At 43.6% G+C, this 27,707-nt stretch overlaps 1 protein-coding gene across 3 annotated transcripts in view; it reads right to left on the minus strand.

Moving 5' to 3' along the window:
* The window catches only part of TUFT1 (tuftelin 1), a 52,390-nt gene that overhangs the window by 18,831 nt on the left and 5,852 nt on the right, over positions 1–27,707 (minus strand). The window contains exons 2-10 of one of the 3 annotated variants that reach the window (XM_006186663.3): positions 15,664–15,738; positions 15,173–15,274; positions 11,756–11,842; positions 11,075–11,164; positions 9,496–9,543; positions 6,755–6,868; positions 2,711–2,839; positions 2,085–2,179; positions 138–243 (exon numbers count right to left, since the gene is read on the minus strand). In XM_006186663.3, coding sequence (XP_006186725.1) covers positions 138–243; positions 2,085–2,179; positions 2,711–2,839; positions 6,755–6,868; positions 9,496–9,543; positions 11,075–11,164; positions 11,756–11,842; positions 15,173–15,274; positions 15,664–15,738 — 846 coding nt within the window. The remainder of the gene's footprint in view (positions 1–137; positions 244–2,084; positions 2,180–2,710; positions 2,840–6,754; positions 6,869–9,495; positions 9,544–11,074; positions 11,165–11,755; positions 11,843–15,172; positions 15,275–15,663; positions 15,739–27,707) is intronic. The other 2 variants (XM_014560852.2, XM_006186664.3) reach the window with 2 other exon arrangements.

The raw sequence follows: 27,707 nt of genomic DNA on the forward strand, positions 1-27,707 counted from the left end.
CACTTATGGATATAAGCCAAGATTCTCAAGAGAATAAATAAATAAAGATGTAGACTTGACAGGAAAACAGGGCTAGACTCAACGCAGTGACTTCCAGAGGAGGAACCCAAAGCAGGGGAAGATCTGACCCCACCTACCTGCTCTATCATTTGCCGGACTTTCCGCTGCTGGCTTTTAAGCATGTCATCCAAGTGGTGGATCTTCTCCCGCAAACCAGCCACTTCCTTTTCCAGGCTCGCAGCCCTGGGGATTGAGACCAGAAGCTGAGGCAAGGGGAAATGATGCTTTGTCTACCCAGTCTCAGCCAGGGCCTCGGGCTCGGGGGGGTCTTGATCAGGTGTGATTCCCCAGTGGTCTGCTGTGAGGAGTGGGTGGCGGGATACCTCAGAACACCACATCAGAAGCATCCCTAGAGACCACCTAGTCCAAATGAGGGAACTGAGGCTCAGAAGGTTAGAAAGGATAAGTCATTCTGGAGAGCCCTACAGGTAAAACTAGAGCTAAAGGGTAGATGTTCCAAGGAAGCAGTTCTTAACACAGGAAGACTTTCTCAGTATTAAAGTTGTCAGAAAGTGCACAGCCTCATTCAAGTAGGAGCTGGGATTACAATACACAAGACCATCTCGCTGTTGGCAGGGATTTTATATCAAGAGGAAGATAGATTTGAGGACCCTTAAAGCCTCTTCACACAAGTCCGTTTCTGAGTCTCCCAATTTCTGGACACTTGCTGTTACCTTTGCATCTTCTAAGCAAACTGGTCAAGATCTCCAAAGGTCAGGTAGGCCAAGGAGAGTGCCCCGGAGCTCAGAGCTCTGAAGGATTGCTGGTACCCATTACTGTCTGGTTCTGCCTGAGGAAGCAGACCAGTGCCTGCTGCTAGAAGGTGGGTGGTGCTCGGCATAGGGGACTACACAATCTGAGCCCCCCAACTCATCCTTCCTAAGCTTCAAACATTCTAAGTTTCCATCCTCAGCTCTCTGGTGCCCCACTTCTCAGTCTCCTTTTATTTAGAAAGTCAGCATTTTTGATGCATAGCTACCACTTGCCATTCCCAAGTCTCGGTTTTGGATTATCTGCTCTTTTTTGTTTCTCTTGCTCCTTCCTCTTGGTCACCTGCCCGTGAGGACTTCCACCACTGAGGAGGGAGCTGAGTAACTTAACAGCAATTCTGCCATGAAACTGAGCCTGAAAGAACACTACAATAAGATGTCTGCATTTTCCATGTCAGGCAGGCCTCGATCGAGGTTATCCCAAAGCAGAGAAAATGCCCTCAGGAGACTGAAGGGTCCAAGAAGGCAAGGATCATGTCTGTTCATCTTGGAATTCTTTTGAAGGCCCTCCAGGTAACATCTGCTGAACTTAGAAAGGTCCAACTTATACAACAAAGACCAGACCAATATGCTAATGTTAAATGTGATTAACCACTTGAGATCTTATAAATTAATTGCCAACAGCATAAAGGACTTCTAAATTCTTGAAGGTCTAAGAGCGGCTCAATCTTTGCTCTGTAGGTTTCACTGGTCTGGGGTCTCTGATCCCCTCTGACCAGAGGAATCTGCAAACCACTCTAACTCCGGAGTAGAAAGGATCTCAGTGATCCCCTGTGTGCCACCACTGACAGGTGGGTCTCAGTGTTTGGGTCGTTTCAGATGAAAGCAGGTTAAGGATCTCTCCACGAAGGTGCTCACTGTCATTTTCATTAGCATGGTATGTGAGGAAGTTATTCGATTTTTCCCTCAGGTAGTTTAGAGCTGCTTTTGGTTTGAGGGGAGTAAACTATGGTGGAATAATGCCACTTCCACAGTGTAACAACCATACAACGATGTACCATGACGGCAGACGCTTCACCAGCTCCCACTGACTCTGGCTCTGACACTGTAAAAGCCTTTTCTTTGGGTTGTTACTCCACGGAAGATGAACTCCTCGGAGATGGCAGCCTCCCAGACAGTATCTCCGTGGGCAGGGCCCCACCCCGAGCAGGCACACAGTGAGTCAGAGCTGGAAGATCTGACATCAGCACCAGCTCCTTCCCCAGGTCTGCGCCCTCCCTGCACCCCAACTCCACGGAGAACAAGGGCCCTTACTTTTCTTGTTCTACTTGGCAGTCACCATTCTTGCTCCGAAGTTCCTCCAGGGCTGTCTCCCCTTCCTTGACCTTTGTCAGTAAGGCCTGATGCTCCTGAAGGACCAAGGGAAAGAAAAATCTCAGATGAGGAGAAGGCAACCGTTTCTGCACTGGGGTGAAATGGGTACTAGGCGTGGGACAGCTGCCAACAAGCAGCAGGCCAAGCTGGTTTGATGGGGCGCCCTCCCTTGTTAGGGACAACCCTTCCCACCCTCAGCACACAGAACCTTCTCAGCCTCACCCAGCTGCCCGGAGGGAGAGGCTGGCCCTGCATTACCCAGGCCCACCTGCCAGCTATGGCTACCAAGCCCCGAGAAACCAGGCTGAGTGGCTCCCTGAGAGCTGTCTGCCAAAGACAAAGGGCAGCTGCGCAGGAACTGCCTAAAATGGAAATGGGTTCAACTCTAGGCATCAAGGGCTAGTGGGATGGAGAAAGGTACTGGAAGGTATTTGCCAAAGGAAGCTGTGAAGTGTGATTTTCTGGAGCTGCTCAGAGAAGGAGAGTCTCTGCAACCATCTCAGTCCGTCCCAGGGTGCCTCCCTGCCCAGGAGCCTGGGTGCTGATCAGCAAGGCTCCTACGTTACCGTCTCCATTCCCAGCAAGCGCCTCTGCAGCTCTCCGACTTCTGCCTCCTTCTGCTCCACTCTGTCCTCCGCTCTCTGGAGGGCTGCGTGACTCTGCTCTGCTTCTCTCTGGTACTGGCTGAGTGTGACCTGTGACACAGGATGGGGATGTGTTAAGTATAGGTGGGGAACATGGCGGGTGGCGGGGAACATGGATAAAAGCCTTAGAAAAGAACCCAGGAGCCTGGGTGCGGTGATGGGAGAAGAGAGGCAAGCCTGAAAAGCACACCGCCATCGCCCACTCAGGGAAGCAGCAGGTTAACTCCACTTCCAGGTGATTGAGCCCTGCTTTTTTTGTTGTTGTTTTTCTTTTGTTCTGTTTTTTGGGTTTTAAAAAAAAATTTTATTGAAGTATAGTTGATTTACAATGTTATATTAGTTTCCAGTGTACAGCACAGTGATTCACTTATGCATATACACATATTCTCTCTCATTACAGGTTACTACAAGCCATTAAATAGTTTCCTGTGCTATACCTTAGGACCTTGTTGTTTATTCCATACCAAGTAGTTTGTATATGCCAATCCCAAACTCCCAGTTTATCCCGCCCTCTTCCCTTCCCCCTGGTAACCATAAGTTTGTTTTCTATGTCTGTGAGTCTCCTGTTTTGTAAATAAGTTTGTGTCATTTTTTTAGATTCCACATATAAGTGATATCCATAGGATATTTGTCTTTCTCTGTCTGATTTACTTCACTTAGTATGATAATTTCTAGGTCCATTCATGTTGCTACAAATGGCATGATTTCATTCCTTTTTATGGCTGAGTAGTATTTCACCACACACACACACACACACACACACACACACACACACACACACACACACACACTACATTTTCTTTATCCAGTCATCTGTTGATGGATATTTAGGTTGCTTTCAGGTCTTGGCTATTATAAAAAGTGCCGCTATAAACATTGGGCTGCATGTATCTTTTTGAATTAGAGTTTTCTCCGGATATATGCCCAGGAGTGGGATTGCTGGACCATAGTGTAACTATTTTTAATTTTTTAAGGAGCCTCCATACTGTTCTCCACAGTAGTTGAGCTCTACTTTAGAGTGACACCTGGAACCCACAGACTTTCCACTTTCCAGGTGGCTGATTCTCCAGCATCCCCAGCAGCCCTCCAGTACCACCCAAGCTTCACCCAGTGTTGCGGCTTTCCTCCTAGTGCAAACGCGAAGAATCCAGGAAAGGATATCTCCACACTCTTTCTTCTGCCTCCCCCTCCTCCTCGCCCTCACTTCAAGCAACATGGCAGCGTGCACACAAAGGCCAGACGGGCATCTGGAAGGGCCGCTAGACACCGGGAAGAACCTGCTCTTTGTCAAACACGGCAAGCCAATTTGAAAAGAACAGAAACAGAATTGAGAGTGAAGAAAAGTAAGAACTTGCCTCCTTTCCTCCCACATGCATTTTGCCAACTCCTAATTACCCTTCAGACCCCAGCTTAGACACCCCTTCTTCCAGGGAGCCTGAGCTTCCTCTGTGCGGCCACAGAGGACGCACAGCCCTTCCCTCTCACAGCACTGAGCCGATTCTGCCTGGTCACTGTGTGCATCCCCCAGGCGACCATCCGTTTCTGACAGCGGAGACCTTTGGCACCATGACCTTTCCAGAGTGCAGCCCAGCACCCAGCACACGGTCACTGCTCCGTAACGTCATGAATGGAATTAACGTTCATCTAGTCCAACCCTCTCCTTTCACACCTAAAGATCAACTGACCTATTCAAGACTACACAGCCAGTGAATGCAGAACCAGTGCTAGAACCCGGTTACTTCATCATCCATTTCAATGCTTCCCAGTTACCCTACACTGACTCCTCAATCAATTACTAAAAAAGAATCCAGGTGACCTTCAGAAAGCCTAACCAGCCCTGGTAAAACAGAACACCAGCAACCAGTTTGTCTGGCTCCTGCCAAAGTCGTTATCAGGGAGGAGAAAGTAAAGCACAGGATGAGGTGTGATGAGACGTGTCCATGCTGCGCACCAGCCCTGTCCAGAGCAAACTCGCTGCAAATCCTTCCTGAAGGCCAGGAGCCGGCAGGACGAGAAATGTACGCTTCACGGCAGGTTGTCTTCATGGTAACTGACAGCCTTACCCTTCCCACCCTCTAGGTTCAGAAAAGGAGACCAGAAAGTCTAATTCACTAGGAGAGACTGAGAAAAGCCTTCAAACGTCCCAGATTAGGCTGGAACAGGCCAGCCCCATGGGCAGGAACGTACACACAGGCCTCTCATTTCTGTATGTAAACACTGCACCCAGGATGATGTGTGCTTGGAGCATAGCATTAACGGGCCATGGGCCATCCTCACACCCAGCTGTAGAATCACAGAGGGAAAAAAAATAAAAAAACACTCCCCTGCCACAGCTGTCCCATAGCTCCAGCCAGTCCTGCCCTAAGGGAACCTCTTAATCATAAGAGGGTGTGGCAACCTACCCCAGTAGTGGGAGCAACCCGAGGAGCGAGGAGTGTCTCCTACCACAGGTGGGTGCTAAGTGCCATGGCTTAAAGGGCAGCCCCTCATAAGAAGCCATGGGCTCGTGGTTCACAGCTGTCAGGGCCCTTCAAGCCCTGGGCTTTTTATTACTCAGTACACTTTTGCTCAAGCTTTGAAACCCAGGGCTGGCAGAGCCCTCTGGGTGCTGACAAAACCAACCACTGCACTTTACAATGCTTCTTGGTGTAGACATTTCCTCCCAAAGTTTCAGTCTAGTCAGTGCTACAGCCCCAGCCTCCCCTTCCTCCCATTCTGCTCCAAGAAGGCAGAGGACAGCTGAGCTCATTCATCAGCAACTGAATCGTCCAAGTTGTGGAATCTGAAGTAGACACGACGAACTCCTTCACTGCACGGCTACTTCGTTCTGAGCCCAGACTAATCCTAGTGTTACCCTAAGTTCAAATTATTTAGGAAAACCCACTTGTGAAACTGATCACTAAGAAAAATACAGCATATTTTTTATTTCTAAACCCTTCTAAGTAATAAATATCTTTACACATATTACCTCACTCAATCCACACAACAATCTTGTGAAATTCATGACCCCTTTTTATAAAAGTTGAAACTGATGGTTAGGGAGGTTAAATCACTTGCTCAAGTAAGACTTCAACTACTCTTGAGACAGCTGGTCATTCTCACTGCCCTTGGTCCTCACCCTCAAAACACTTCTCAGAAATTCTCTGAGTCCATGAAAGAGAAGACTTTAGGCTGGGACTCCCCTTTCCACCAGCCCCTGGCAAGCCTGGGCAGGGCAGACGTCTATCATCACATATTTATGCCCTAGAAAGTACTTTACGTGGGGGGAACAATCGCAGGTAACAGACGCTTACTCTCACATCGAGCAGTTACGAAAACTGCCCCGAGTTTGCCTGGTGTCCCTCATCTTATACTCCAAGAATTTTCTGGGAAGCATGGAAGACCTCACACACTTTTAATACTGGGAGGCCTTCTATTTTGTATTCTTTTAACCTTCTATAGTAATCTAGTATTACTTTTATAATAATAATTGAGATACTCAAGATCACAGAGCTCTGTGTAGTATAGCCATGACTGGATGTAAAGTCCCCTGATTCCACCAGGCACAGTTCTTCCTAGGACCACACCGATTCATCCACTCATCCGGTCCACACCTCAGAGGCACCCCGCTGAAGCCAGGTATTGTCCCAGACACTGGGGATGCAGTGGTGAACTTGATGGCAACATTCCCTGCCTGCACAGTGCTTAGAGCCCAGTAGTTCTGACCATGGTACTTACAGAAAGGGCTTCTGAATTACTTGCCATCCCAGACCAGCGCCACCACTCGACTCCAGGAGGCCAGAGGCTCAAAAGCTGACCTTCGAACTGTGGGCTAGCCTTGGACAGCAAAGCTATAAATATCCAGGAAAGAGCAAAGCAGAAAGGAATTGCCCGCAGGCCTCAAGGCCTCACCTTCCCAGATGATGGCATCCAGCCATCCAGTGGCCCAACCCTTGGGGCACCCTCTCCCCAAATCCCACATCTCACCTCAAAACCTGCACGGTCTGACTGGCGCTGCTGCTCAGCCTCCTGCAGCTTGACAAGCAAGTCCTGCACAGTCTTCCTCAAGCTCTCGACATCTCCGTTTATACAGGTATCCACCTACAGCCCAGGCAGGGAACGGATAGTGAAGCCACCACATTTGTGACTTGGTAACAGAACGTCCTCCCACAACACACACTTGCTTGGACCTTTTTGTCCAGACCACCCTCACAAAAGAATTCACATCACACAAGAGGAAAGTCAGTCAGTCTTAGGCACCCAGGAGTTCTGAGTTATTCCTATGAAGACATTCTCTCTTCATATCCTAAAGAACTCAACTAGCTTCCAATCACCTCATTATCTTAGGACACACTGCAACCTTTATGCGTGAATCAACATGTTTATGCCATCCTTGTGTGTGTGTGTGTGTGTCCTGCTTCCAACAGACTGGAGTTCTCTGAGAGCAGGGATCACGTTCCCCTTTGGACCACAGTTCCCCAAGGGCAGGGACTGTGCCACACTCATCACAAGGGGTGCGTCCCCAAGGCATGTCTTTTGTTGCTCTCTGCACCTAGCATACAGATCAGCAGATAAAGAGTTACTGACAGACGGGCAGGTTTAGGGCAAAAGCACCCAGTAAGTCCAGGAACCTACTTCGATGTAGGAAAAGGTGCCTCACTGAGGTTACTGTGAGTCTCTCCCCAGACACACCCAATCGTGGCTTGGTGGTTAGGGCATGAGCTGACATGTGGGGTCTCGGCCCCACCCCTGCCGCCTTTCAGCTACCAGCTTCCCTGTGACTGTGACACGGTCTCTCCCTGCCTTGCTCAGTGGGAAGCAGCAGCGCCTTCCATCCAGGGCACAGAGCTCAAATGGAAGGAGGGGATGGGGTCCCAGGTGCTGCATTATCAGAGTCCCGTGGGCCTTCTTTCTCAACCTGGGCAGCAGTGAGGCGACTCCTGACCACGCCCTGCCTTACAGGCTGTCTCAAAACTAAGTAAGATAATATCTGGTAGGGCTTGGAGCTTGTGAGAAGGAAGGTGGAGCAGATAACCAGGTGTTATAATAACTTGTTGCCAACAGCATGTTTGCCAAATACGGTGATTCAGGGGAAGGGAAAAATCCAAACTGCACATCTAAAGTGAGTGGCTGGAACCACAACCTTCTGAATGCAGTCGTTGATAAGCTCTGCGGTCAGGTCCCCTACACCCGCGCCTCCGCTGCTGGACAGGGGAGAACGACTTAAAAGGCTCCCGGAGCACAGCTGTTATGTGCTTATTTCAGATGATGTTCTCATAAGGGTATTTAATGACACAGAAAAATTTCATGATATAGTATGAAGAGAAAAAAGGGAGTTCAAAAACTTTACATGTAGGAGCTAGAGATAACAAACTAGATTTTAACACAGCAATGTAGGCAGATCCTAAAAACACGGTGTGGGCTAAAAAAAGAAAAAACAGAAATACAGCTCAAGTCCAGTATGAAAATTTTAAAAAAATCTCATAGGCATATTTAAATCATATATTGAATATGTTAGAGTGACTGCGTTTTGGTGGTGGGGACAAAAAAAAAAAAAGTAAATCCAGTGAAAGCCTTTATGGGACCAATGCTGTTAATGAGCCCTGAACTGATGGGAAGGTCTGATTCAGCTCTATACCTGAGGGCCAAACAAACCCAATCCAAAAAATACCTGCCCAAGCAAAGACACACATACAAAGAAATGCTGTATAATAAGGTCTAATCTCAATATTATAAATACATAGTCTCATTGAAGGAAAAACAAAGGAAATTCCACCAGACTGGTTTTTCTCTGCATAGATTACAATTGGTTATTTTTCTCTTTTGTCACTTTTCTGTGTTTCTGAAATCCCCTAATTTTGTACAATAGACATGTCTTGTGTTATTATATAACCACAAAAAATATAACAAGTGTCATTTTTTAAAAAGTACAGCTAGGTTTGTTTGTCAGTTATACTTCAATAAAGCTGGGAGGGAGAATTAAAAAAATTACAGCTATGTACTTTTACACATACTATGCTGTTAATTAAAAATTAAGGTAGATCTACACATACAAATATGGAAAGGCTATAATAAACTATTCAGTTTAAAAAATAAAAAAGCAAGCAAGAAATAATGTATTTATCATCACCCTGTATTTGTGAAAAGTATATGTATATTATATACATACATTTATACATGCATACATATATACATATATATAAAATACACAGACACACACATATGGCTTTTAAATATGGTTGTCTGCATAGAAAACACTCTAGAACATTGGTGCTCAACTTTGGCTAAGCATCAGAATTATCTGAAGAGCTTTTTAAAAGACCTGATGCCCAGGCCACATCTCAGACCAGTTAGATGACAGCTTCCAGGGATGGCACACAGGTACCGCATCCACTCAGGCTCCCGAGGCCATTCCAGTGGGCTTCAGTGGAGGCTGAGGAGCACCGCTCTAAAAGGATCACCCACTTCAGTCTGTTGACCGTGGATACTCCCAAGGAGTGGGACTGGGCCGGGCGAGCGTGATAACCACCACGCTACGAAACCGACTAAGGAGTGGGACTGGGCAAGGAGAGTTTCCATTTTTCCTCCTGTGTTTGAATTTCTACAGCAAGTAAAAATTACTTTCCTATTTCGTGAGAGAGAGAAAGCAATAAACAGAAAGCCCAGGAAGGAGGATTTCCCCGCCTCCTGGCTAAGCGGTGGTGACCACTCTCCTGCTGGTTACCTACCTCGGGCGGGAGACTTTGATTGAAGCCATTCGGCTTTTCTAGCACCACCTGTTGATCAAGAAAAATAAAATTGGTAATGAAAACAGTCCCAAGCAATCAACTTTGAAACATGATTCTTCTAAGAGCTCAAATCTTAGATAAAAAGAAAAGAGAAAAAGGAGAAGACAAGACAAGAGGGAAGGAGGGGAGGAAGAAAGAGTAAGGAAGGGAAGGGAAGGGAAGGGAAGGGAAGGGAAGGGAAGGGAAGGGAAGGGAAGGGAAGGGAAGGGAAGGGAAGGGAAACTTCTAGTGCTCTGTAGGAAAAGAGGAAAGAGGCAGTGGAGAAATGTGCACAGCCTTGGGAGGGAACACTCTAGCCTTGCAGGGAGGAGGAAGGAAACCTCAGGCTAAAACCCTCCAGCAGACTGGAAAGTGTGCAGGCCCATTCCTCACAGCCCAGGAAATACGAGAAACTGCCTGACACAGAGTTTCCCTTGCCCCTTGGGGATCCTGACAAGGTTTGACAAAGCATAAATCAAAAGAATAAGCGGCATTTGCTGCAATTCTTTCCAAGTCAAAGCCTGATTAGTCATCATGTGACTGCTGGTTTGTGCCAACAAGGGGCCTGGATTTCTGGGCCAGGCTCTGAGCTCATTAGGTTCTTCAGTCACCGGACGGAGCACCTCCCACCAGCCAGATGTGAGCTCAGGCAGCCAAAGCAAGATGAATTAGAGGGAAGCCACCAGCCAAGCCTATCACGTGTCCAAGACGAAGAGGAACACCACTGGCACCGGCTGCTAGGTCACCGTTCCCATCGGGAGAGCGAGGGCAGGGGCTCCCAAGAAGGAATACCCAGCCCAAACCGAATGCAAATGAGGGAGACAGGACTCGGAATCTAAGGGAGCGAGAGTGAAGTCACAAAAGAGACACTTCTGCTCCCCTGAGGACTCTTCTAGCCTCAAATTTTAGAAAAACTGAAAAGCAGGATCCTAGGATCATCCATCCCAGTTTAGTCTACCAAACATTTACTGATGCTCTTGTGTGTCCCAGACGCTGGGCTGGGGTGTGGGGACCCAGAGACAGGGGAAGGTAAACCCTAGCCCGGAGGAGCTTCCCGTCCCTGGGCAGAGACAGCCACAGACACAGGTGAGTGACAGACAAGGACCAAGACCTCCAGTGCACACTACAGGCACCGCCCATGTCACGCAAGATCAGCTTCTGAGAAGTTTGTATTTATAGGTAATTTTCTGCTTTAGAAGGCTTTGCATTACAAGAAGATTGATCACAGAATCCTTAAAGATTAAGAGGTTTGGCAATAATTCAACAATAGTTTTACTTATATAAATTCAATTTTTGTACATGTTTTAGGAACGGGTGTGCTTGTACATAGGCTGACCTGTGTAAACACAAGTGCCCATCTTCTGGAGAGCCCTGACAGGGCTGTGAGTGCGGAGAGAAGCCAGCATCACCTGTGTTCTCACCTTTCCTGGCAGTGGTATTAGACTCAGCACCCACTGGGTGACTGGTAAATGGAACTGTCGGCACAACCGCACCAGTGGGGTCCTCAGTGGGAACCCAATCATGGACCATTTCCTATTACCTGGATCTCCTGTTGAGGGAGAGAATCTCCCAGATCTCTGTCAAGCTTGCTACTTATATCCTCCCGGAGCTTCTGCAGGCAGTTCCTGGCCTGGGAGGGGAGGGCAAGAGGCTTTAGTTTTGGGAAAGAGACCACCCACACCAACGCCACGCCTTTGTGTCTACCCACAACCCATACTCCTGAGTCACATACTGTTCTAAGCACTAGCTCGGGGGAGGAGAGCCTCTAGTCAAGCGGGGCTGCAGCCCAGTCCCTCCTACACCAGCAGCAGAATAATAACACCCCTGCCCTGGTGGATCTAACATCTAGTTGGGGAGACACACAACCCAAAATATAAATAAATAAAGCATGTAATATGTTATATAGTGACAAGTGCCATAGAAACATGAAGCCAGGGCAGAGGGTTAAAAAAGTGGGGAACCAAGGCTGGCAATTTTAGGTAGGGTGCCTGGGGCATAGCTCTAGGTGCATGGTATTTAATAAGTAGCTGGTGATCAATGAACTGGTTGATTAATGGAAGGGTCAGAAATGCTATTTGACACATGAAGGGACATTATGGCATTTTGGAGACAGGAAGGGAGCAGAAGGGAGAAAGTCAGAACCTACAAAGAAGGGAGCTAAAAAAATGTGAGGTTCAGAGAAATGACCTAGGTCACTTCCACAAAGGGAAGGGGTGCCCACCTCCTGGATATACTGGACCTCACTCTTCAGCTGGTTAATATTCTTCTCATGGATCATCTTATCTCCAGACCTCCCCTTCAAGTACACCTGAAAATAAGTGAAACAATACCACTTCATTAGGAAAACCTCCAGTTAAATTAACTGTGTACAGGCAGTCTCTTACACAGCTGGTTAAGAGGGTAAACTGTCACCACGTTTCTGGGTGGCAATCTGGTGATTCTAATTGGAAGACTTAAAACCAGATCTACTCTTTGACCCGCCAAATTTACCTCTGGAAACGTATCCTAACGAAACAAGTTTATCTGAACTAGCACAACACTCACATGCATGTAAGTAAATCACGGAAAGGGGGTTGTTTAAGGGGATTTACACATTTTTCTCTGTATATCGTGCTTGAATCTTTTTCAATTTAGAAAATATTTCTTTATTAGTTGTATTAAATAAATCAGATGCACAAGTTAGTAACATGTATGCTCAAGAAAATATATTGTTTGTGGTTGCAAAAAATGGAAATAAAATATCCAACAATGGAAGATTAAATAAACTATGGTATGTGCATAATAGAATATTATACAGTCATTTATGGATATAGAAGATGTTACAAAGTACCATTAAAGGTGGGGGGACAAGCAAATTGTAGAATAGAGTATATAATATAATTTTAAAAAAACACATATGTATAGGAAAATGTCCAAGAGGATACACTATAACAGTGATTACATTGATAGAATTATGGCGTGGTTTTACTTTCTTCAAAGGCCATGTAATGACTCTGAGTAAGAAAAATTAATTAAAGGCATCCAGATTGGAAAGGAAAAGGTAAAACTATTTGTAGATGACATAATCGTGTATATAGAATATTCATATAAGAATGTCTGGAAGTTCCTCAAAAGATTAAACATAGAATTACCATCTGACCTAGCAACTGCACTACTGCTAGGTAGTATCAAGAGAATTGAAAACATATGCTCACTCCAAAACTTGTACATGAATATTCATAGCAACATTATTCATTAAAGGAAGGATACAAGATCAATATACAAAAAATAGTTGTGACTCCATACATTAGCAATGAACAATCCAAAAACGAAATTCAAAAGCCATTCTATTTATAATAGCTACAAACTGGGGGAAAAAACTTAGAAATAAATTTAACAAAGTCCAAAACTTGTATTCTGAAAATTACAGAACATAACTGGAACAAGAAATAAAAGACCTAAAGAAGTAAACAAACATCTGTTTTCACAGATTGAAAAACTTAGTATTGTTAAGGTGGCAATATTCCCCAAGTTGAACTACAAATTCAACACAATTCCTGTCAAAATCCAAGCTGGCTTCTTTGCAGAAGCTGACAAACTGATCCTAAAATTCACGTGGGGTAGGGTGGGTATAGCTCAGTGGTAGAATGCATGCTTAGCATGCACAAGGTCTTGGGTTCAATTCCTAGTACCTCCGTTAAAAAAAAAAATTCATACAGAAATGCAAAGGATCCTGAATGGCTAAAACAATCCTGAAAAAGAACAAAATTATTACAAAGCAATAGTAACCAAGATAATGTGGGACAGACCTAAGGACAGACATGTAGACCAATGTAATACACATGAGAGTCCAGAAATAATAATAATATAATAAAAATACACTCAGTTGATTTTCAACAAGGGTGCCAAGAAAAGTTAACGGGGAAAGAACAGTCTTTTTAACAAATGATGTTGGTGAAAATGGACATCCTCATGCAAAAGAATCAAGTCAGACCCCTTCCTCACAACATACACAAAAATTAACCCAAAGTGGATCATAGACCTATTCATAAGATCTAAAACTAACTCTCTGAAGAAAGCATAGGAATAAATCTTTGTGACCTAGGGTTAAGCAAAGCCTCCTTATATACAACACCAAAAGCAAAAGTGACAAAAGAAAAAATATATATAAATTGGATCTCCCCAAATTAAAAACTTGTTTCAAAGGACATCATCAAGAAAGTTCAAAAAAACATATAGATATATACATATATATGTATAACCAAATCACTAAGCTGTACACCTGAATCTAGTACAATATTGTAAATCAACTGTACTTCAATTTTTTTCAAAAGTTTAAAAAAAGAAGAAAAATCCACAGAATGGGAAATATTTTTCTAAATCATGTAAGGGTCTAGTATCCAGAACATATAAAAGAACCCTTATATCTCAGCAATTAAAACACAAATGAGGGGAGAGTATAGCTCAGTGGTAGAGCGTGTGCTTAGCATACACAAGGTCCTGTACCTCCATTAAAAAAAAAATTAAAACACAAATGAATTTTTAAATGAGCAAAGGATCTGAATATACAAATGGGCAATAAGCATATGAAAAGATATCATTCGGGAAACGCAAATTAAAACCACAACAAGATACCACTTCATGTCCACTAGGCTGGCTATAATCAAAAAGATGGACAGTAACAAATGCTAGTGAGGATTTACAGAAATTGGAACCCTCATACATTGCTGGTGGGAATGTAAAACGGAACAGATGCTTTGGGAAAACGTCTGGTAGTTCCTCAAAAGATTAAATATAGAATTACCATATGACCTAGCAAATTCACTACTGCTAGGTATCATCAAGAGAATTGAAACCGTATGTTCACCCAAGGATTTGTACATGAATATTCATAGCAGTATTATTCATAAAAGCAAGTAAGTGGAAACAACCCAAATGTCCATCAACTGATGAATGGGTAACAAAATGTGATCTATTCATTCAAGGGAATATGATTCAGCCATTAAAAGCAGTAAGCATTGATATAAGTTACAGCGTGGCTGAGCCCTAAAAATTCCGTACTAAGTGAAAGAAGCCTGACACAAAGGGCCACGTGTTGTGTGATTCCATTTATACAAAATGTCTAGAAGGGGCAAATCTGTAGAGACAGAAGGTAAACTGATGATCACCAGGAGCTAGAAGGGGTGACTGAACATGTTCTGAAATTAATAGTGGTGGTGGTTGCACAGCTTTGTGAACAGCCTGAAAACCACTGGATTGTACACTTTAACTAAGTGAATTGCATGGTATGTGAATTATATCTCAAAAGGCTATTTTTAAAAAAGAAATAACAAAAATTGTTCTAATATGTAAAAATAAGTTCCATAAACACACTTCCCACCTGTCTTCACAACTTCCAGCAGCTAAATATGGCCAGTGGGTGACACCTCGAAAGGTCATTCCACCCATCCCCATGCCTGGGGCTGGGTTGCACCAAAGTCACTACAGATTGACTGTGGTCCCTTGGTGTTCATTAAGATTCTTCCAAGAGATGGCCAGGAACTAGCATCGTGGGTCTGGTTCTTCCTAGTCAAACCACAAGCTCTCTTTGGCCTTTCCCTTCCAGGTGTCTGCAGGGGGATGGAGTGGAGCAGAAACAGTGGAGGTGAGCTAAGCTTACCTTAATAATCTCTTCATGTCCATCATTGGACTCCACCAGTTCCGAGGCCAGAGAATGCCCGGCTGAGCGGCCGGACACCATGGCATAGGTCTTCCTGCCCGCCTGCCAGAAAGAGAGAGAAAAGTGGCTCAGAAATCACATGACAAGCACAGACCTTTTGCCCCTCAGCCAATGCACAAGAACCGCTCCTCAAAAGACTTGAAGGGTTAGTCCGATTTTCATCTCCAAAAATTCACTTCAGAACCTCTACCAGAAGCCACACAGCAGCAAGAACACAGGACAGGGGAAATTAGTAGAAATTGCAGGTTAGTTTTAATATTAGTGGGGGGTCTCCCCATCCCCCGAAGCAGAGCACAATACCGAGGGCAGCTGGGGTGTCTGAAGGGAGATGCTCCAGCCAGCACGGAGACAGGGGGCGGAGACAGGGGGCGGCAGCAAGGAGGGAGGACTGGATGAGGGAGGAGGCCTCACCCCACCAGAAACCTCGATACCTGCTGAGCTATGCGTTCAAGTTCATCTCCTGTCAGTTCACTCTGGAGGGTCAGCCTGAGAATGTCCACGCTGCCCTAATAATGACAATGACAGCAACGATAACCTCTTACCTTTACAGTCTACTATGAGCACAGGTGACCTTCAGCCAGCCCCGCGGAGAGGGCCTTGTTACAGCCATTTCTCAGACAAGATAAGCTGAGGTCTGCAGAGGTGACATCAGCTCACCCAAGATCAGGTCACTCCTGGGCGGTACTGGACATCTCTGGGGCCTCTGACAGTGCTCTTTACCCCACACAGACACTACACAGCGCTTCGCTCCGTGTGGCTCCAGAGGGGCTGCCCTGGGCCTCGCATTACAGGAAGCACACTGCATGCGTTACCTCTTTCCCCAACCCTGAAAGGTTGGTCATCCCCAGTCCAGAACTTCTGCCCCTGACAGCCAACCAGGAAGTTACTGATACACTTTTTACAAGACTAGGATATCTTTCTTGAACCAAACCATACGAAGGTCCCTTAATCCAAACCCTTATTTCTATGAGCCACACAGAAAATAATTCAAATGAGGGCAGGCAAGACAATAGGTATTTAATCTAGAGATCAAATTAATTGCAAAGGAAGAAGCAGACTTTCTTTCAACAACTCAAAGAAAGTTTAAAAAACACTGTGTGGTTACGAGGGAGGAAAGGACAGGGGGAGGGATAAATCGGAAGTTCGAGATTTGCAGATACTAACTACCATATATAAAACAGAAAAACAACAAGTTTCTACTGTATAGTGCAGTATGGTGTATCTTGTAGTAATTTATAAAAAGGAATATATGCATGTACATGGATGACTGAAACTTGCTGTACACTAGAAATTGACACAACATTATAAACTGACTATACCCAATAAAAAATTAAAAAAAAAAAACCCTGCACTGTGGGGAAAATAGAAAACCAGAGAGGAAAAAACTCAGTAAGAGGAAAAAGCAGAGGGCTAGAGATTTGCGGAGATCAGAACATTGAGAGAGGATCAGCAAGGGAGAGCGGACCAAACCCCGCCAAGAACCTATGTTACGTGCACAGGTGCACAAGAGGCTTAGCCACCTCTGGTTCCCACAGGAAAAATAAGGTGTTGGACTAAATATCTCTCTTGCTCCTTCCAGCTTTGGTATTATGAGAGCACGAAAGAGGGGTCTATGCCTATCCCAGCCAGTGAAGGGAGGATGGGTGCTGAACTAGCCATGCTGAGAGTGACCTTGAGGTCATCTGGTCATACCCTGCCTTGGGGTCCAGAAGTATAAAAGCCATCTCAGTCTTAACAGGTTTTAAGGAACCTCCTTAACCTTTCAAATGTCCACTGGAAAGAAAGAGTGGACTCTGCTCAGCGAGCTGGTAGAAGCTTCTTTGGGCAGGCAACAGTCCTTCCTACCCAAGAAAGAGTAGATTGGTGGAGAAATAATCAGTCTCTATAGTCAGATACTTAACTCTCAGTGATCTTGCCGTAAAATGGGAAAACTACCCTCCAACAGAGGGGTTTCTGGTTGAAGATTAACTGAAAATGTATGGAGGTAGTTCTCTGCCACATTAGAGGAAGGTAGTCAAGTATTAGCCTCCTCTCACTTCTTGGAATGAACCCAAATTTAAGAAAGATGGAAGACACTCCCACATGACCCTTAAGGCTTTCCAATCCTGGCAATGTAGCTGGGGTTACAAAAACACTTAATTCCTACCAAACAAAAGCCAGATCCTTAGTGTGGCATTTAAGGGTCTCCACAGTCTGAGTCAACTCACGTCTCCTGCTTCTGCTCTTCACTGCCCTCCAGCCAATACATCCCATGCTTTCCCCCTTCAGTAACTTTGTTCTCATCATCTCCTTTGCTTTCAATCTTCTTTCTTTCCATTTTCACCAGAGGCAACTGCAAGTCCCTCAAGAGTTTGCATTCAAATGCCACATCTTCCATGACACCTCCCTACATTCTGTGGGAATTTCCCTCCCTGAGCATCACAGGGCCTCCAGTGGGGGTGGGGTGGCACCTGCCTCTCACTTATCTGTGATCTGTGAGGAACTGCCCCTTCTAACTGTTAACTCCTTGTGGGCTGCTGTCTGCCTCTAACAAAGGGAAGTATTTTCTGAATGCATAGTGAGTGTTCCATGACATCTAGGTCAAGAGAACATTACAAAATAAAGAAGAAGAAATGATTTCAAAATAGCCAGAGTGGCTGATGACTCTTTTTCCCCAGGACACAGGCATGCACTTTGATTAAAACACAACCTCCCCATTCCTGGAGGCAGTTGGGATAAGCTGGGGCACCCCTCATCCAGAACAAAGGAGTTACTAATCAATGAAGACCATCAAGTCTGGTTCATTTCATGGCATTCTACTTGGAAGAGCATAGAGAACTAGGCTGGACTGGGGCCTTGAGAGGTCATCACCTCCATTCATGTCATCAGAATCCAAGTTTGAAAGAAGAAAGAGAGAGAGCTGAAGAAGTACTCAAGGAAATAATGGCTGAAAGCTTCCCAAATTTGGCAAAGACATAAAAAACCTGAAGACTGAAGGAGCTGAGCAAATTCCAAACATGATAAACCTAAAATTCATGCCAAAATATATCATAATTAAACTTCTGATAACTAACAGCAAAGAAGAAGTCTTGAAAGCAGCCAGAGAAAAATGACACCTTACCTATAGGGGGAAAACAATTTGAACAACAACAGATTTTCCATCAGAAACCATGAAGGCCAGAGGGAAATGGCACACTATTTTTCAACTGCTGAAAAAAACCCTCTCAATCAATAATCTTTTTCCAGGAAAACTATTCTTCAGGAATGGGAGGAAATCAAGATATTCTTAGGTAAAGGAAAATTAAGAGAATGTCTTACCAGTAGACCTATACTAAAACAATAGAGAAAAACCAATGAAACAAAGAGCTGGTTCTTTGAAAAGATCAATGAAATTAATAAACTGACAAGCAAGACTGACAAACAATAATAGAGACATAGATACCAATATCAGGAATGAAATAGCATATTTCTACAGACCCTGCAAGTATTCAAAGTATAAGGTATGCTATGAACTCTATAAACATAAACTTGACAATTCAGACATAATGAACCAAGTCTTCAAAAAATACAAACTACAACAGTGCATCTATGAAATAGGTAATATGAATAGCCTTATGACTATTAAAGAAATTAATTTCATAATTTAAAAAGTCTCTAAGAAGAAATACCCAAGCCCAGATGGTTCCAGTGGAGAATTCTACCAAATACTTTTTAACATTAGAAAGACATAAACAACATGGACAGCAAAAATGTGGGTAAATGCAATAGACTTTCTCTCTCTTCTTGAGTTTTCTACATTATGTTCAATGATTGAATATTTTTTAATTAGCACCAATGCGATTTCTACATAATCTCATCCAGAAAATAAGAGGGGAGAATAATTTCAAATTCACTTTATGAAGCTATTCTTACCATGGTAGCAAAACCAAAGCCAATTTTAAAGAAGAAAAAAAAAACCTACAAACCAATATCTCTCATTAACATACAGATTTTATTCCCTAATATTTTGTTAGGACCCAGGTAAAAGACATAAAAAGATATTTCACTGAAGATACACAGATGGCAAATAAGCATAATAAGCAAATAAAAAGATATTCAACATCATCAGGGGAAATGCAAATTAAAACCACAGAGAGATACCACTACACACCTATCAGAAAGCTATAACAAAAAACACACCACCAAACGCTAGCAAGAATGCAGAGAAACTGGATCACTGACACATTGCTGGTGGGAATATAAAGTGACAAAGCCACTCTGAAAAGCAGTTTGCAGTCTCCTTAAAAACTAAATGGTGGTGGGGTGGTGCAGCGTAATAGAGCGCATGCTTAACATTCACAAGGTTCTGGGTTCAATCCTCAGTATCTCCATTAAAAAATAAAATGAAATAAAAAACTAAACATACAACTACCATGTTACCCAGCAATTATACTCCTGGGCATTTATCCCAGAGAAATGAAGACTTATGTTCACACAAAAACTTGTACATTAATGTTTATAAGCAGCTTTATCTGTAATGTTCCAAAACTGGAAACAACGCAAACGCCCTTCAGTAGGTGAATGGTTAAACAAACTGTGGGAGACCCGTATGATGGATAGCCGTTACTATTCAGCAATGAAACGGATATTGATGCACGTGACCACAATTTCCAAAAATTAAGCTAGGTGAAAGAAGCCAATCACAAAAGGTTACAAACTATATGACTCCATTTATATAATATTCTTTTTTTTAACTTAATTTTATTTTTTTAATTGAGTTATAGTCAGTTTACAATGTTGTGTCAACTTTCGGTGTATTTATGTAATATTCTTAAAATGATAAAGTTACAGAAATGGAGAACAGATTAGGGGTTGCCAGGAGTTAAGGGGAAGATGGGGGTGGGAAGGAAGCAGGTGTGGCTGTAAAAGGGCATCCTGAGTATCTTTGTGGTGATGGAATTGCTCTATCTCGACTGCATCGATGCCACTACCCTGGTTGTGACAGTATACTGTGGTTTTGCAAGATGTTTCCACTGAGGAATGCTAAGTAAAAGGTACAAAGACCTCTATTATCTCTTTTAACTACATAGGAATCTACTATTATCTTTTAAAAAAAATACTACCAGAGACAAAAATTAAAGAATATAATAAAGAAAATAAGTAATTATAACCCTACTACTCCAAAATAGCCACTATTAAAATGTTAATGTATTCCTTATAACTTTTCTATGCATATTTTTGAAAGGTCTACTACTGTACACAGTAATATACTGGCTTTTTTTCCCCTTTAATATTTCATCATTAATTTCCATCACATTAAACATTCTTCAGAACTGGCTTATAATGGCCTCTAGTACACCACTGAATTGATCAGACTAATTTATTCAAACTAAACCCTCCCACCCCAGTGTAGGTTATTATCAACTTCTTTCATTTTATTTCTTATCTATTTATTTATTTTAGAAAATACATTTTATTTTGATAGTTAGAATGAGACGACACACAACAGTACCTAGATCACCACCAGATTTGCTGCTGGGTCCATTACCCCTCAAGCCCAACTTGACTTTCTCTCTTCTTTGCAGAAAAAGAATAGCATTCGGAACAGTTAGCCCTTGGCTCAAACACTGGTTCCGGCTTTCATTTGTTGTGTGGATTAATCCTATTCTCCCTCAGCCTTAGACGACACTTAAGTGAGAACACAGTGACTAATATACACAGACATACAAAAATGCCAGTTCCTCAAAATTTGACATAATGTTCCTCTTTAAAATATTTTTCATAAGCATATTCCATATGCTTATAGGTTAAAGTACATATGTCTTGCTATGGAAAAAGATGATTATTAACTCCTACTCCACATATACTCAAACATTAATTCCAAGTGGACTGCAGATATGAAAAGTAAAACAATAAAGGCTTCATAGAACATCTTTATGACCTTGGCAAAGGCAAAATTTTTCTTAAACATGACACAAAAAAATCCTCCCCTCTCAAAAAATTGATAAATCGGACAATATTAAAATTTTGAACTCTTGTTCATCAAAAGACATCACTTAGAGAGTGCATGGCAACCCACAGAGCCAAAGCTATGCACTCCATGAATATCTGACAAAGGCTATTCAGAATACATTAAGAATTCCTACAAATAACAAAAAGACTAAAAACAATGTGGTATCCTGGACTGAATCCTGGGTTAGAAAAAGGACATTAGTGGAAAAACTGGTAAAATCCCAGTGAAGTCTATAATTTAGCTAATAGTATTATATTAACATTAATTTCTTAGTTATCACAAATGCACCATGGTTATGCAACACCGAGGGAAACTGGGTGAAGTGTATATGAGAATTGTCTGTATTCTTTGCAACTTTTCTGTAAAACTAAAATTATTTCAAAATAAAAAGCATATTTAAAGAAAGAGAGAAAGACAGGGAGGGAGGGAACATGAGAGGGAGAGAGGGAGAGAGAGCAGTGCCCAACAGAAAAATGGGCGAAAGACTTCATTCAACAGATACATCACATAAGAGGATATCCAAATGGTCAATAAACACATGAAAAAGGTTCCACCTCATTAGTCATCATCATCAAAGAACTAGAAACTAAACCACAAGGCACTAGCACAAAATACCCATCAGAATGACTAAAATGAAAACAAAAACAAAAACAAAAAGTACCAAGCGTGGCTCTGGAAGAATCAGATACATACTGATGGTGGGTTTGTTCATTACCACAATCACATTGAAAGTATCTACCAAAGATGCACACATGCATACCCTGTAACGCAGCAGTTCCACCCCTGGTTACCTACTCAACAGAAATGCATACAGACATTCTCCATAAAAAACATACACTAGAATGTTCATGGTATCAATTTTCATAGTAGCCAAAAACTAGAAATCACCCAAATGTTTATCAAGAGTAGAATGGATAAACTGTGATACAGTCATACAACAGAACACTGTACAACAATGAAAAAGCAAATGCACTACTGTACATGCAACATGGATGAACTTTACAGAAACATTAAGCAAAAGAATTCAGAAATATAAGTATACCACATGGTTCTGCTTACATAAACAGTATCCAAAACAGCAAAACTAGCATGTGCTTTAGAAGCCAGGATAGTGTTTAGCCCTGAGGGTGGAGGGTAGGTAATGGCTAGAAGGGGACAAGAGGGGGCTTCTGTGGTACTAGTAAATTTCTTGATCTGGGTGACGGCTAGAGGAGTGTGTCCAGTTTGTGAAAATTACTTGACTGCACATTTATGATACATGCACTTTTATGTATGTACGTTATTGCTTAACATACATTAATAAATGTATGCTTTTTAAAAATAGAAAATAAGAAAAAGCTGAAAACTCCTTATCATAGCACTAAAGTCCCCTCATGATCAGGCCTATCACTGTCTATATCACATAACATCTTGACTCCCACCAGGACCCCACCTGTACCCCACACTAATTACCCCAAACGTTCCTGATCCAATTGTAGGAAGGCATCCAAATCCAAATCTCTATTTCTGCGGATGAGTCTTCCACGCAACACATGCTCCCACCTCCCCACAGGTGCATGTGCTGTTTTCTCCTCCCCTCCCTTGCCTCCTTGGGGAGTTCCCTCTCAACCTCGAAGGCTCAGCTCCATCCCAGCAGTCCTCAGTCAGAGCCTGCTCCTGCACCCGCTGCCCCCTACACAGCCCACACGATAACCCCGGCGCCATTCCTTCCTACGTATTCATTCATCTCTCCAATAAAACCACAAGCTCCTTGAAGACATGGATAGCTGATTTAGCCCAGCGCCTTGTTTAGAGCAGGCACATCAAAAAATACGTGTTGCGTGCATTCCAGGTAATGCGGCCTGGGACTTTCCCAATTCCCTTTCTCTTGAGAACACCAGGCTCCTCAGCTTAGAGAAGAGGTATGGAATACCATGAAAAGAGGGAAAACAAGAAAGAAAAAGAGCAAAGACTAAAAAAGGCAACTCTAAGAAGAAACGTAAGTGGCTAATAAACAAAAGATGCTCAACCTTACCACTGAAGAGGGAAATACAAATTAAAACAATGAGTTATCATTTGGGGAAGAATGTTATCAAACTTAGGTTTAAGAAGTGTAAAATAAGACACGGGGAAGTATGCTCACGGCAGCACTGTTTGCAAAGGCAAAACTCTGGAAACAACCCAACTGGTACACTGACAAGAAAACAGACGACAAACAAAGAAAAACAAAAGAAAAAAATATTAAATTTTTTATTTAAAATAATAAATAAAAACAAAAATCAAAAAAAAGAGAACAGATGAATAAACTCTGGCATACTAGTACAATGAACTACTACCCAGCAGCGAAAATAAATGACCTACAGCTACATGCATCGACATGAATGAACCTCAAAATTAATATTATGCAAAAAAGTAAGCAGAACACAGATGATACCATGTATGTAAAGTTGAAAAGATGACAAACTAAGCGATATATTCCTTGAGCATGCGTTGGTAATGTTCTGTTTCTTAAGTTGGTTGTTCAGCACATAGGTGCCCGTTTTATTTCTATGCTTTAAAACATCCCACGTACACAAGTCTCCTTGCTGTTCAGTAAAGCAATTGAGAAATTTCATGTAAATTCTACGGAAATATCATTTTTAGACCAACTGAATGGCAAATTTTAAAGATACTAATAACATCTAGGGTTGGTGAGGATGCAGAGAAGACTAACCTCACATGTACATCGTTGGAGAGAGCGTAAATTTATAAAAGTATTTTTGGAAATTAATTTGGGCCAGATAGAGAAAGAAATACCATATGATATCACTTATATGTGGAATCTAAAAAAAAAAAAAAGGGAAAAAAAAGGACACTATGAAATCTTCTATAAAACAGAAACAGACTTGCAGACATAGTAATCAATCTTATGGTTACTGGGGAAAGGGGGTGGGAAGGGATAAATTTGGGAGTTTGAGATTTACAAGCGTTAGCCACTATATATAAAAATAGATTTTTATAAGTTTCTGCTGTATAGCACAGGGAGCTATGTTCAATGTCTTATAACAACATTTAATGGAAAAAAATATGACAACGAATATATGTATGTACATGCATGACTGGGAAATTGTGCTGTACACAAGAAATTGACCCATTGTAAATGATGGTAGTTCAATTAAAAAATCAAATTAAAAAAATTTTTTTAATTTAAAATTAATTAATTTGGGGGGGTGGGTACAGCCCAGTGGTAGAGTGCATGGTTAGCATGAACAAGGTCCTGGGTTCAATCCTCAATACCTCCATTTATTAAAACAAATAAAACATTTTTTTTAAAAGAAGTTAATTTGGCAACAGTAATAAAAAGAGTTTGCATATTTTGTAAACCCTTTGACCCAGTAATTCCACTTCTAGGAACATGCCCTATGAAAACCCACGCACACCTGGTCAAACAGACATGTGTAAAAATGTTGACTGCAATGAAGACCTGGAAACAGCATATCTATTCTCAAGTGAGTGAGAAAATCAAGTATGACAACATCCATGCTATGAAATACTACACTGCTGATAAATGAACCTCTACAAATCGACAGTAAAAGATCTCCAAGATGTATCAAGTGAAAAAAGGCGAGGTACAAATTCATTCATGAAATATGACTTCTCATTTATTTAAGTACACGTATATGTTTATAGCACTGGTAACTGCCAACCTCCAAATAAAGCAACTACTGCAGGCTGAGACTATTGGACCTTGTTCTAAGGGCTCTACATGTATTAACTCATTTAATCCTCACAACAGTTGGCATGGTAGTTATAAACCCCCATTTTACAGATGAGAAAACTGTGGCACAGAAGTTAAGTATCTTGCCCAATGTCATACAACCAGTAAGGAGCAGAGGCAGAATTCAAACTCAGGCCCTGTGGCTCCAGAGTCTGTGCTCCTAACCACCATGCCACCCTGGCACTTCTTGAAAGTAAGCACAACGGAGAAGCATTAAACTCATACACACTAAGCTAGGGAAGACCTGGAGCGCAAAGGGACTTTCAGTCCATATACTTCTATAGCGTTTTAAACTTCTGCAACAAAAATGTATTTGTGCGACACTCCTATAATAAAATACATAAATAAAGAGAAGGAAAGAAGAAGTACTCAACTTAGAGCCAGAGGTGGGGTCTGAGTCTGAACGACACCTACTAGTCCTTGAGCAAATCCCTTTATCTCTCTGGGCAGTTTTCCTTCCGCAAAATGGGGGTAGGAATACCTCCCTTGCCTCCATTCCGGGCAGGTAGGTAGTAGATGTGCAGGAATGGTGTGAAAGTGCTCTGCAAACCATACATCACTTCAAAAGGCGAGGCAGCATCAGCTTTCCCAAGGAGCTCTGCAACGGCTACAAGGGAAGGGGGGTGGGTGGGACAGACTGTCTAAATGGAGCCTGAGAACAAATCCAGGGTTCTCTCTGGCACCTCAACCTCCAGAGCCAGAGTCTAGTCTGTAAGGCCGCAGACCTCACCCCGCAACCCCAGCCCACAGCCACGGAGGGAACCCGGGCCCCTCTCTGCTTGGTACCATCGGTTGCTTTCTGGGGCGCAAGCGACCTCAGGGCCGTGAGCGGCTCCAGGGAGCTTTAGGAACACTGCAAGCTGTCTGGCAGGCTGGTCCCCACGGGAGACTCTCTGAAAGGCATGATAGGAAGGGGAACCATCTTCTCTAGGGAAAAAGGAACAGAGCTAATCACAAGGTAAGCAGCCTCTAACCTCATAAACATTCCTGGGGAGAAGCCAAGCCACCTCTAAATTATAGACAGCCTCTCCACTCTGTTCAAACAAATCTCCATCTGTGACTCACTCCTCAGAGCGGGGAGGGGGTAAACATAGCTGAGGGCTTAGAGATCAAGACGCTAAGGAGAAGGGATAGGGAGATAAACGGGGAGGCCCCAGAGGTTCTCACACCACAGGCTCACGTGAATAGGGGAAGGATCTATGGGAAAAATGTCTCCCCAGCTCCCGCTCCCTACGCAGCGATGGGGGCCATGAAGACAGGGTGGCAGCTGAGGGTCAAGGGTCTTTCTAAAAGGAAGTAAGGCAAGTGGAGATTGCCCCTGAGCTGGAAACCAGCACCCTTAACTTATTCTCACCCTGCAACCTACTCCTCCATCACTCTGTCCCTCAGTCCTGTCCCTCTCCCACCTGAAACGTGCATGGTCTCTCAAGCTGCTGCAGAAGCAGCCACCTCAGTCCTCCCCTTCTGAGAAATGGGACTAGCCAGTGCCTCGAAACAATGGTTCCCCAGAGACCACGATGAGAAAAGCAGTAAAGTCGAAGAGGCCAGATGCAGTGGTTGGAGGTCAACCCTCTCCTGGCTGAGACTCCCAACCATTCAGCTTGCTGGTCTCGGGTGCCCTTGGTCCTGCCTTCTGCAGGGCTCTTTAGGCCAGAGACGGCTCTTTGTTGAGTGTAGCACAAAGAATCATTCCTGCTCCTCCCCACAGATTAGCCAACAAAACAGGTGTTTGCCTTTTGTCTGGCTCCCAGGCCCACAGGCACAGGCTGGACAAGCGGAGGGCTGACCAGGGTGACTGGGAGGTGAAATGAGAAAAAGGGATTTAGGGTGGCACCCTCAGTGGCGCGGCCCTTCTCATTCCCTGGAGCGCTGGCACAGGACAACACTGGGCCCTGGCAGTGGGGGTGTGTACACATAGGGAGGTGGGCTCCTGAGTTCTCAGCTCTGAGGGAGACACCCTTTTGCTCAGCCATTCTCTCTTCACGAAGCCTACTTACCTAGTGCTCAGCCAGCCTGGAATGAGGGGGCCGTTCCCAAATGCACCCTCCCCTCTCTAGTCTCACCTTGCTTTGTAATTTTTGCTTCTGTGCCCCCAAACTCTGGAAGATCATTTCCTTTTCCTTTCTTTATTTAACCTATCTCCATCCCACCCTATATTTTTCTCTCCTCTTCCTGCCCCTGCTGGCCAGGCTTAAATCTGGGCCACCAGCTTCCCTGGCACATACCTGTTCCCTCAACTAAACCTCCCCACGCATAGGAGACAAAGGTGTTTCACAAGACTCTACACGGTGACCCAAAGAGGCACATGCCATAATTACCAGCAGGCGAGGAAGCTAGTCCCACCTGCTCTGAGCACATGTGTCTGGAACCGAAACCATCTGGGTGTACAAACCACCCCACCACTCCCACCCCGGAGAAACATGGGCAAAAGCTGGTGCCAAGTGTCTGATGATTTAGTGAGCCTCTGATCCTAGGTCTTCCTGCAGAGCCCAGGATTCCCCAAATTCCTGGCAGGCTTGGAGACATCAACTGTAGCGCCCCTGAAGGTAAGAACTCGGCAATGAATGGGGGAGATGGAAGGGTGTGAGGAGGAATTTATGGGCTGAGCTTGTAGCAGGTCTCATGAGAAGCAGGAACAGGCAGTCACCAAGCTTCAGTGGTTCTTCTATTCAGGAGTTACCTCCCTACCCAGGCTTCACAGAGCCAGGGCTCCCACCATTTTGTGTGGGGGGTGGGGGGTGGGGGGGTGGAAATTAGAGGGTTTTTTT

This window comes from Camelus ferus, chromosome 21 (genome assembly GCF_009834535.1).
Source record: "Camelus ferus isolate YT-003-E chromosome 21, BCGSAC_Cfer_1.0, whole genome shotgun sequence".
Taxonomy (NCBI): Eukaryota; Metazoa; Chordata; class Mammalia; order Artiodactyla; family Camelidae; genus Camelus; species Camelus ferus.